Below are 12,121 nucleotides of genomic sequence, written 5' to 3'. Positions count from 1 at the left end.
TACAGTTACTTATACCTTTGCAAAACACGATGTGATCTTCATGCTGGATACATTTCTTGAATAAACTTCTTCTGTTGAAGGCTCCCTCTAAAACAATTAAGACATGTATTCTTGCATATGGCAGTAAGGAAAAATGTCTTTTAGAACATGTTAAGGAGTTTTCAAGACCTCCCCTTTAAAAAACTTAGTTGTCTTATGCAGAAACTTGAAAGCTGGAAATGAAGAAATGTCAATATAGCTCTGGTAAAACAGAAGTCTAAGGTTTAAGCTTTTCTAAGCTTGCTCAAATCTTCCTCATACTTTAGTGCCAGCTTTGCATGAGCTCTAGCACATCCATACACCTGCCATTTCAACAGAAAAGCCTATCAGGTGCTTTCCATCTTGGGGCTGCAGAAACCCCAGAAGACATTTGTCACTGCCCCAAGCTATGACAGTAGGCATATTTGTGAAACACACATATTTGATTAAATTAACCCTGAATAGAAACCCTGATAATCCTGTGGGCTTTTTAAACAAACCAGGGATGAAACTGAATCTGAAAGGTGCTTTGCCTGCTGGTTTCCAAGCCGTTTTAGTTTAGATGGCAAAATTTTTGTTTATCAGTGTGAAAATCATCTGCTTTGTGACATCATGACAACAGGAGGATGGCATGCTGCTACCAGCGGGTCCTCTGTCCTCCCTGGTAAGGCACGGAGGTACCTAATTGAAGTACTTATAATGTCTTTCCATGAGTAGTACTGGAATAGTTCTGAGTTGATCACATACTTAAAAATAAACTGCAGTAGCTTGATGGAAACTACACAAGAAAGGCAGTCTCATACTTCTGAAATAATATTCAAATTAGTCTTGCTAAAGATGCCATTTTCTTCATGCAAAAATGTGAGAAACTGGCTGTCAGAACCACAGTAACAAGTTTGTAAGTGTGTCCCCTCCTGGGACATTCCATGCTAGACAGGTAAAATAGATTGATGCTGGCCATCAGCCAGTCTACAGCATAAAACTAAGTTATATTGAGTTATATTAAGCCTAGAAAAAACCTTGGAAGAAAACTCTAAGCTTTGGATACAGCACATTTTGATATGGTAACTAGCTGCTATCACCTTTGTGGGTACTTTCTCCAGAAGCTTAGGGAGAAATCTAAACTGAGTTGATTCTATGCTTGTTAACATTATCATCAAAGGTTTCATATAAGCGGTTGTGAAAAAGTAAGAACAGCACAAGAAGAACAGTGAGTCAGCAGCTCTTTTCCATTATCTGCCCTTGGGGCCTGGAGGCAGAGAGCTAGTTAAGTGCAGTAAACAACAATAGCTAATACTTAACAGCTAAAGTTAAGTACAGTAAACAGCTTAGAGGAACAGACTTCACAAGTCGGTAGAAAGAATGTGAGAAATGGAGTCCAAGGCAAAGGTTTTATTGAACTACTAAAAAGACATTACTGCGAGATGCAACAGTGATCCTTAAACTGAAGAATATCTTATTTATTAATTTATTAATTTAATCAGCCTCACCTGTACTTCACCAAGTTCTTACTTTCTATTGATGGCTTTTACATCTTACTTGTGGAAATCTTGGCATCAGGATGCTCTTTGCAAAGGGAGGGAAAATACATGATGAAACTTCAAAAAACTTCAAGTTGAGAAACAGGATAAACTTGCTGATGCTATAGAAAGTGCTTTGATTACCACATTAGCCACTATCTGCACTGGTGCTTTAAGTCCTAGAAAATGTGCAGTGGCACCTGGGGAAGACGTCAGTTAGTTGTGTTGTTGAGCTCTAAACTGACTGGGAGGGCTTGGAACCTGCTATTTATATTTCCTGTTACTACCTGGAGCACTGTGTTTTAAAGTGGTACATTAATACTAGGAGAACCATTTTGAGGGAGTTCTAGTTGGCTGTTGTAATGTAAATATGAATAAACTGGCTGTGAGATATAATCTATTCCTCTTGGCTCTATTTTTATTGGTCTCATAGCCTGTGCTGCTTTTCTGTCCTCCTTACAGTCAAGCCTCTGTCAAAATAATGGTAATTACTATGTTGTAATAATAATAACAATAATATGTCACAGTCTAAAAGCCATCTCTGTCTCCTGACTCTTTCTGTGGCTGATACATAAGAGATTTTGGAAGGAATTTCACGCTCTGATGACTAATGCCATGACTCCCCTTCTTCCTCTGCATAAGGGAAAAGCTCCATGGTGGTTTTGCTTGGAACACAGAGAGAAATTTTCTTCTGTGTATATATGTGCTGTGTTATATAGGAGGGTTGAAGAATTTGGAAAAGGAGTTTATTTTCAAATCTGGCTCTGTTTAGGGAACTATTACCTTATTATATATTTGCTTGCCTAATGTGGTTTTCTTGTAGAAGCAGTGTTCTCTCTGTCATTGAAAATGACATACAGTATTAATAAAAAGTGTTTGAAAATGCAGTTCACTGGCGTTTTTAAGTATGAGTCATTGATTAAGCTTAATTACAGACAATATGATGGAGAAAAATCAATCTTTGAACTACCAAAATATCTGACCTTCAATAGCTGAGGTTTGAGTTACTGTGGAATTTTCCAATGAAATCTTTTTGTGTTGGAAACCAATGAATCCAAACCCTTCAGTTTTGCTAGAAATTTAATCTTGATCTCAAAGGAGAAGACTGGGGAAAAGAAGAGGCTCAGAAACTGCTAGATAAGTGCTTAAGAGACTTGTATATTCTATGAGAGGCCAAAATCCTACCCTGCCTGACCTAGTCTGGTGTTGACTGTACTCTGCTTTTACACAGCTGGCAGGTATTTATTACCAGACTGGGATTTCTCTTGTTCTCTGAGGAAAAGCTTAAGAAGTTCCTTAAGTGGAAAGGGAACAGGCTGAAAGCAACAGTCTGTGTTAAGAGTAAACAGACAGGGAAACAACAAAAGCGTATGGACCTGCACCTATCAATGTTAGCACAGATGAGTTCACAATGTGGAGGTTTTTGTAGAATCAGTCATAAGGACTGATCTAATTTTCACGAGGATGATCTCCTAAGGCTTCTCACCTGGTTAGTGGAGAGAGAACCTTTTTTGGGAGATATCTCAGAGCAGGGATTTTCTAGAGGTGTTTCTAGAAGTGTTTCTCTGCCTAACACAGAAAGACTACCAAGATTATTCTAAAACTGGCACATGGGAATGCCTTCCCATAACTAACCTTCAAAGCCCAGCCTCTCTAAGTCATTACCATTGTACTGTTTCCAAGTCTAAAATCTTATAGCTATTTTGTGGAGTTAAAAGATCTGTTATAGCACTTGATGAAAAAACAATAACCATAAAGTATATTATTGTTTCCTTTTGGTAGCTATTTGAGAAATATGCTCTAGGCTATAAGGTATGTGGACGCAGATTTGTTATTCTTAAATAGTATGATCTAACGATCTACATGCACCTGCCAACAGGTGATCCATGGAACTACAACTTTGCTGCCTCAGTGGGATAAATGTGTGGACCTTGTTGAAAGTGCGCTCCCTTACGTTGTGGGTAAGATGTTTGTGAAAGCCCATTTTCAAGAAGACAAGAAAGAGATGGTGAGTCCTCTAAGACCTCTGTCTAGAAACTTTGAATCAACGGTTTCCTCCTCACGGATTACCTCTAATGTTAGCCCAAAGTTTAAAAAGAGACAAGATTCTTGAAAATGCTTTAATTTAATTCAAGAAAATGATAAAATGGAACAAATTTGAAGAAATGTTACCTTTTTGTCCATCTAGGTGCTGCCCATTCCTTCCATGCTCAACCCTTCAGTCAAATATGTAGCCAGATGAAAAAACAAGCCATGCAACATTAATTTATTTAAATAATCAATCAGGCTGCGCAGGAACAGAGTCTTATTCTTTCAATAAGAAATAGTTTAGTACAGCTTGTGTAACTCTTTAAAGTTTTTACTAATTAGTTAAAAGATTGGTCAAGATCTCTCAGCTCCAGGGCTACCTTTTTAAAGCTACACCTGTAGTCTGAGCAAGAAAGTGTAGCTGATGTCCACCCCAAATTAAGGGAAGCTTAGAGCTACGTAGTGAGAATTTAGATTTGTGATTTGAATCTTTTTTGCTCAACAGTGAAGGAAAGTATTCTTCCACACTGCTGAGTTCAGAGAATAGGGTTTAGCTAGACACTCATTTTAAAACTTCAAATATAGCTACATTATGACTTCCCCTAATAACATATTCAAATGATTAAGTGCCCTTCACAATAATTTATGACTTATTTTACAGTCTTTTTTTTTTAATAGGGTTTTCCAATATCTGATTTTCCAGCCACTGATTTTCCAGCAATAACTGGTTTAAAATGAACTAATCTAGTCATTGAACTTAGCTCTCAGTGTAGGAGAGGCATAATCATTTAAGAAAGATGTGAAATAGCATCCTGCACTGGGAGTTATAGCACAGTGATAGTCCTGTACAACCCTGGCTCTGTAGCCTGAGTTTGGAGTTTGTCTGTTTGATGTTGTCTTGCTGGACTCTTTTTGCCAGGGAAGGACTCCATTTCAGATGGGCCAACACTTTGATTCGGCTTGTCCAGTTCTTTGTGATGTGCGTTTCCCTCAGGTTCTGCATTTCTTTTTTCTGCTTGGCTTCAGCTGTATTTTCCTCTCTGAAATCTAGATTTTGAGTTCCCTGATACGTGACTGGGCAGTTTAGTGGCACAATGTTTCTGGGATATTAAACAGTATGACTTATGTGCAGGTTAAGTGGGAAAAGAAGGACTTAAGAAACATGTACATTAGTGAAGGGACAAACATATTTTCATGTTTTTATTTGTGAGGGTAATTATGAGAAGCTGATAAGAGAATGGTTTTCTGTTTATATGTGACCTAATTAAAAATATTTCTTAGCATGAAAATTCCTTTAATACTAAATATTTGAAAAATTATACAGGTTCATAGTAATGTCCACAGTAAGAAATGCAGATAAAATTTATAGTGTAGATCACAAGATTCAGACTTAAAATGAACTGCCCATGGAGACTGAAATTAGATGCAGGTGAAATTTGTTGCAATCCACATATAAATGTGATTTTCAAGTTAATAATTTAACTTGAAATGGTGGTGCTATCATTTTCATTTCACTGGTTTTCAATTATATTTCTCTCTCTTAAGCAGTAAGAAAGAACCTGAAAAAAAGCATTATTATTTGTACAGATTTTTGTTTTTCCTTGCTCATGGCATATATTTCTTTATAAGAAGCAAATCCTGAGTTATGGATAATATGGATTCTTTTTCCCCCATGTTTTGTCATTGATGTTTCATACCTTAGATACTTCTCTCCTTTTATCAAGAAAGACATTATTTGTGCCTAAATATAGCACTGTTTCTAACCCAGAGTGCCTGCAGTGTTTCTTACAGCTACGCCTGAGCAGTTTCAGTAATAACTTTGATAGCAGGAATAGGTTTCTCCCCCAGCCCCCTGGAGCTACAGCTTGTGCATAAAGCCTAAGTATACACCAGAGACCAGCTGCAGAGCTTGAGTTTGAACTTGTAACCTCCAAATACAGAGAGTTCACCTCATTAGTGCACTAAGTTAATTGAGTCAGTGCTCTGTCATCAATATCTTTAAGTTGCCCTATTCCCTGGGATGCAGTTTACTGTGAATGTTGACTGTTTAGTGATATTTAATGTCATACCTGTTCCAGTTGTCTCATACTGTCTCTAAAAATAAGAAAATTTTTTTTAAAAAAGTAGAAAAAAAGGAAAATCAAAGGAGCTTTGCCATGTTTTGACTGGCTGCACCACAAATAGATAACAGTTCCATATTAAAATATACATCTGATACCTGATACATAAATGATGATTTAGCTAAAGGTAACATTACTTTCCAGGGTTTAGCCCTCACTTTTAATGATATTGCAGAGCTACCAGCTCTGTAGAATAAAATTCTATAACTCTCTTGCACTTGACATTTTCATCCTTTTTAAATGTAACGTAACCGATGACACAAAGATCCAATAAGTCTTCATGCAATGATTATCTGTCATGTCTTTTGCTGTCTCAACTCTGGTCTAGTCTGTGCGAAAGAACTCCAGAGATGACTGGATCCCCTGAGTTGCTCCTCTCTCGCAGTATTCTCAGTGGCTATCTGTCATGAAGTTCACCTATTGATATTATATAAATGGAAGCAGCTGATTGCATACACCTTTCTAGTGTATGCCAGACACATGCATACACAAGGACATTTCTGCTCTTTAGATTGATACAATGCATCTCCTAAGAGATTTCTCTGCCTTAGATTTCTTGTTTTCTGTCATTTCAGGGTTTTCTTTGTGCGCATATTCACTAAACACTCCTGTTATTATTAGGGTTTTTTTACTTGCTTGTGACAAACTTGTGGCTTTGTGTAGATGCCTGAAGAAGCAGCCAAGCTAAAATGGTTGGAGGTTTCCCTGAAGGGTAGGGATGCGTCACAGATATAGTTAATGCAGGCTAAATATTTGGATATTGCTTTGTATTTGGATTGTGATACTATCAGCCCAAACTCAGTCCTTTGGCAGTATTTATAAGGCATGTCTTAGTCTGACGTCAACCAAACAAGGCTACAGATGCTCTCTGCAGAAAAGATGTTATTTGTGCAACTGCCTTGCATCTGGCTCCTTCTTCTGTATGGGCTAGTAATCTAGAACCAAATTGTCAGAAATCTCACTTAATCACAGCAAAATTAGTATTTTTTGTGATTTCAAGACAGACATTCTCACAATTGTGACATGAAAGGATCAGCAGTGAACAGGGTGTGTGATACACCTGAAGGAAAAGAAAATGGGAAGAAACTTATTTCCAGAAGAACCGTTTGAGGGCTGGAGAAAGAATCATTCATGACCTAAGCAAATCCATTGTTCCTGCATGCACCAGATCTTTTCGTATAATGATTCTGCTATGATATATTTTACTGTGGAGGGGTTTACTAAATATTTTGCAGATGGAGGAGCTGACTGAAGGAATTCGCTGGGCTTTTATTGACATGTTGGAAAAGGAAAATGACTGGATGGACTCTGAAACAAAAAGAAAAGCTTATGACAAGGTAACAAATACAAATGCAGAATGGATAAAATCCTGTTACAGTGAAGATTTGACAAGTGAGAACAGAATGTCATGAAGTGTATTTGCAGTTCCAGTTACTTACCCATCGTTATGTTTGTGAAGGGACATGTGCCACATTTGTTTTGCTAGAAGCTGAGCCATCTGACCTCCTACTTTTCTGCTGAAGTTATTTTAGTTACCTTATTCTTCCTCCCTTGCCCCCATCTTTCTCCATCTGACTCTGGCTGATGTAGATTGTTAGCTGATTTCAGACATCCCTGTACAGTAGCTTTTCTTGACCAGGTCTTAACCTTTATTGGGATGTGTGGTACATGCCAACCTACAAACAGAAAATGGTGTCTAAAACATCTGGGACAGCTGAGTGTGTTTTATGTAAAAATGGAAGATCCAGCCTAGATGGGGATATGAGAATAGCCCAGGTCTTGTACCTTCTCCAGTGACATGGTGGGAGGACTACCTGGAAAGCCATCTTCCAGGAGTGCAATCACCATCCCAGCAGAACACCCATCTCCCATTAGAATAATGCCAGCTGTGAAGTGTTATATTCAAGAATGGCATTACTGGTCCTGATTACTTTCATATGGAGGAACAAAACGGAGGCTGTAAAGGTGAAGGCAGGAGAAGGTGCTCAAAGCTCCCTTTTCACTCAATTCCCATGTTTAGAGGATGTCATACGTGGAAAAGGAGCTTGAAGAGCTCTGCATCCAGATCAGCCGTTGGGGGGGTGGGGAGTTGTAAACAAAGAGGGAGTGGGGAGGGCAGTGTGTAGGACTGTCTCCTTATTTGTTGAGACAATGGGGTTTCAGTGAATTTGTAAATACCCTCTTTGAATAAACTGACACACAAGTGCAGCTGAAGTGTTCCTGCTTGCTGTGCTTAAATAAAAATAGTGTTGTTTTGATTTAAAAACAAATATGGACTTCAGAGTTTTTTGGTAATTCTGATGAAAAGGCTGTTGAAACATTTTATCATTGGAAATTTTTAAATTCCATATACAGCTTATTTACATTTTATACAGCGGTACTCCTCACAGATGTGCAAATGAAATAGAGCTGCATAAATACACCAATAAAATCAGTAGTAAGTGAACAATAGTGAGATGCCATTTGTTTCCTGCAAATCTGATGGTAAGTGGACTGGAGTAATTACTCCTTGCTGGCTGTTATGGTTGTCTTTTTACTAGAAATACCCTTAGAAAGATAATGATATGTAATCTAGATATTTAACAAATTTGGTGCCAAATTAGACCAGGAAGATTTTCTAATTATTTCCTTAATAGAGATATTTCTCTTAGCTTTTACAGGCATATGTAAGTCTGATGTTGATTTTCCTAGCAAACAACCTGCTTAACCATTTTGTTTAGTATTTGCCACCTGCCTTACAGCAGAGAAACAATACAGAATGCAGAATAATAAACTCCCTAAAAAGCTCTCTCTTCCTCAATTAAGGGAGAAGTTTGTTCAGAAAGTAGGTTAGATCTTTCGTAGGCAGAGATGCGTGTTTCCCTTTGTTGACATATTTAGGAAGCTTATGGAACTTTGCTCCCAATTCAGGCATCTCCTTTAAGTTTCTGAAATTAATGGGGTTACCAATGCATGACAGACTAAATTCAAACCATCCAATAAAAATAATACTACATGCCATAGTACTAAGGATAGCAAATGGTTTAAATCCACTCTCACTGGTTTGAACAACAATTTTACCGTTTACTGACAAAAGACCAAGGTTAAACTTGTAAGACATAACTACTATATAAAGACTTAGACATTGCAGCAACAATTATGTGGTAGGACTTATGACTCTAAGTTTAAGTTCAGATTCACAGAAACAGGTACAAGAAGGAAGCAGTCTAGGTAGATATTTTGGTAGATTTCCAGACATGGAGTTTTTGTGCAGTTTTAAAATACTCTTTATTGCTAATGCTAGGTATTGGGCTTGTGTGGGGACATTTGGATGAGCATGTTTTTAATTCAAGAGATAGCTTCAGTACATGTATGGTCAGATAATTCACTGGGGAATTCTAAGATTTATAATACAACAGAGCCTTCAGAATCTGTTGTGTGATTACACTTAATTTTCATAAGCCTAACACATTATGCTGTCACTTTTTTAATATTTATACTTTAATAAATCAGCACAGACAATGGGAATTTTCACGTGGGGATTTTCACATGCATCCAGAGGAGGGCAACAAAGCTGGTGGGAGGGTTGGAAAGAATGTCCTATGAGGAACTAAAGACTTTGGATTTGTCTAATTTGGAGAAAAGGAGTCTGAGGGGTGATCTCACCACCCTCTACAGCTTCCTGAGGAGGGGAAGTAGAAAAGGAGGTGCTGGTCTCTTCTCCCTGGTATCCAATGATAGGGCATGCCAGAATGCTTCAAAGATGTGCCAGAGGAAGTTTAGACTGGACATTAGGAAGCATTTCTTTACCTAGAAGGTGGTCAAACACTGGAACAGGCATCCTATAGAGGTGGTCAGTGCCCCATGCTGGTCAGTGTTGAAGAGGCATTTTGACAAAGCCCTTAACTTTTGGTCAGCTCTGAAGTGGTCAGGCAGTTGGACTAGATGACCATTGTAGGTCCCTTCCTACTGAAAACCATCTATTCTAGTCTAGTCTAGTTTAATTATCAATTATTAGGCAAAGAATGTCTTGATCTTTTATGTTTTGATCAGTAGCTATCACATTGTCCCTTATAGAGTAGTGCTCCTGCCTGAAGATATATGGCAGGACCATGTGCTGCATGTAAATGACTGTTATTAATATATTTTGCTTCTCCTTTGTATTTTTAATCTAATTGAATTCTTGAATTCATTGAATGCTCTGGAAAGAAAGGAACTGTAGAAATCTAGTGTTTTTGTTTATTGGGCCTGCTCAGTGTCATCTGTTTATTTTTCATTAGTCTTTTCTTTAACTTCAGACATATTTGACTTATTAACAAAATTTTTACTCGTTTAATGAAAGAAGAAGATTGATGCAGAATCTGAATGTCTGGACTGTAAGCATGGAGAGCTTTTCTAGAAAAACATCTCATCTTAGACTACTCTTCTGTTCCTTCTCGTGGTTATGTCTTTAGATGACAACACTGTAATGCAAAAGACTTGGCAGGCTTTAAAGAGAATTAACTGCAATCCTCCCTTTGATCCAGCTAATCACTGGTTTGTGAATTTTCTGCAGCCTGTTTTCTGACTGATCCCCCCACCTTTCTTGTGCACTTGGCTGAGGCCAAACTTATATACGCTGCTGTCAGTCTGATTCTTTGCAATCAAAGGGACCATCGACCTTGGAAGAACTTACAAAAGGCCCCCTGGTAGAATCGATGCCTGAATTTTGCTTTAGGCAGCCTATCAGCTCCATCTAATCACTGAAATGTTTCTCTGTCTGTCTCTCTTTGAGCTTGTTCTCTTGTTTTAAGTTACTCAGAGGGACATTACTAATCTGTTGAGCCCAAACCTTATTAAACGGATCAAATCAACTAGGCCATGTGACATAGGAAATTGTCTTGCAGCTTTGATTTCTGAGAATCATGCTTTTAGCCCTTGTATACTTTAGAGTTAAGGTTTGACTTTCCGTCTGTAACAAAACAATATAGTGAGATAACATCTAATAATTTCCTTCTCTCCTATCTTCCCTCAATTTCTCTCTTTCTGTGATCAAAATATAGATTTAAACAAAATCAGATCATATGGAATCCAGTCTCGTAAAGAACGTTTTCAACAGGGCTAAGTGACTTGGTCTGTGTTCACATGCAGTTCTCACCTACCTCTCTGGATGGAGCTCATGCTGTTTCCGAAGATCCGAGCCAGGAGCACTCAGCTCTGTGCTGTAATGCTGTTTTCTGCCCTGTCTTTCCTTCTCTGGTCTGTGCAAGCCTTGCTTTATGGCTCTGTATCTTAAATTATGCCTGTTAACCTCCCCGAATTTTCAATGGAGTTCTCTGATTAAAAAAAAAAAGAAAAAAGGGCAAAAGGTTCCTCTTCTTGCCCTCTTAGCCTCTCTCTTTTGTAAGGGTCATTAAATTTTGCTCTCATTTGAATAACAGAGAAATTATTCTAACGAGTGCAGCTCTAAGAGTGTGTCTTGCAACAGTCTTCAAGTACATGGTCGGCAAGTTACAGAAGTCATAAGTCATGTAGAAAGATCCAGTGTCGGCCACCTGGGCAACTGGTTAGCCCTGGGCCACCTTGCATCCTCTGAGAAGGATGGCAGCTGAGGAAGGGTGGGAAAGAGGAGGAGGTTTTGCTTCAGCCAAATAGTATTGACAGATCTGTTTTTAACAATGGGCAGGGAAAAGGGAGAACCTGTAACTGAAACTCTATTGACATGACTTGTGTGATCAGGACTCTCATCTTTAAAATGGTGATTTTTTGCTGGTGCTCTTCAGAGGATATTTTTTTTTTACCTCCCTGAAATGCTCTTTATGCTTGGGTTTAACTGGAGGCTTGAAAAAGAGATTTTTACACAAAAGCCTGTTTTCTGAAAGTTTGCAATTCTCCTGTAAAATAGCCTGAATTGTAGGAAGTTATTTTTTTGGTTTGCAGTACTATTTTTAAAGCACAGATGAAAAGCCAAAGGAAGCTTGTTTTTCCTCTAATAAGATTTTTCTGTAACATTATTAACATCTTCAGGTCATGGAGCACAAATCTGAAGGTCACTGGGCAATCACTTTTTGTCTACAGAACTTGCCTGCTGCTTGGTTTTATGTCTTTCAAAGGAAGTTGTATACACAACATTTGTTTCCTTTGCATCTCTCTGAGTCTGGAGACTAAGTCAAGAGAACCAGAGGAAAACATAAGGACAATACCTAGCTATAGGTATCTCTCTCAGGCCGTGTTATTTACCTTTGTTTAGCCTACAGCATTTTCTCTGCTGCTTCAGAGAGCTACAGCAAACCACTCTTGATAACACAGTGTAATTCAGGCCAATAGCCCTTAGGAAATCAAGAGCTATCTGTACCAGTCCCAATTTAACAAAGTATAGATACTTAAAATGAGGTAGGTGTCCATGGGTTATCCTACTGAAGCCATTCACTTCTCAGCTGGAACTTAATGGTCATATCCAGCCCTCCAGTCAATCAG

General features: G+C 38.2%; 1 protein-coding gene across 1 annotated transcript in view; it reads left to right on the top strand.

Annotated features, from left to right (window-relative positions):
- Positions 1-12,121, top strand: part of PHEX (phosphate regulating endopeptidase X-linked) — a 99,820-nt gene that overhangs the window by 40,848 nt on the left and 46,851 nt on the right. The window contains exons 11-12 of the mRNA XM_069874069.1: positions 3,418-3,546; positions 6,922-7,023. Coding sequence (XP_069730170.1) covers positions 3,418-3,546; positions 6,922-7,023 — 231 coding nt within the window. The remainder of the gene's footprint in view (positions 1-3,417; positions 3,547-6,921; positions 7,024-12,121) is intronic.

This window comes from Phaenicophaeus curvirostris, chromosome 1 (genome assembly GCF_032191515.1).
Source record: "Phaenicophaeus curvirostris isolate KB17595 chromosome 1, BPBGC_Pcur_1.0, whole genome shotgun sequence".
Lineage (NCBI taxonomy): Eukaryota > Metazoa > Chordata > Aves > Cuculiformes > Cuculidae > Phaenicophaeus > Phaenicophaeus curvirostris.
This window is presented reverse-complemented; position numbering and strand designations above follow the sequence as displayed.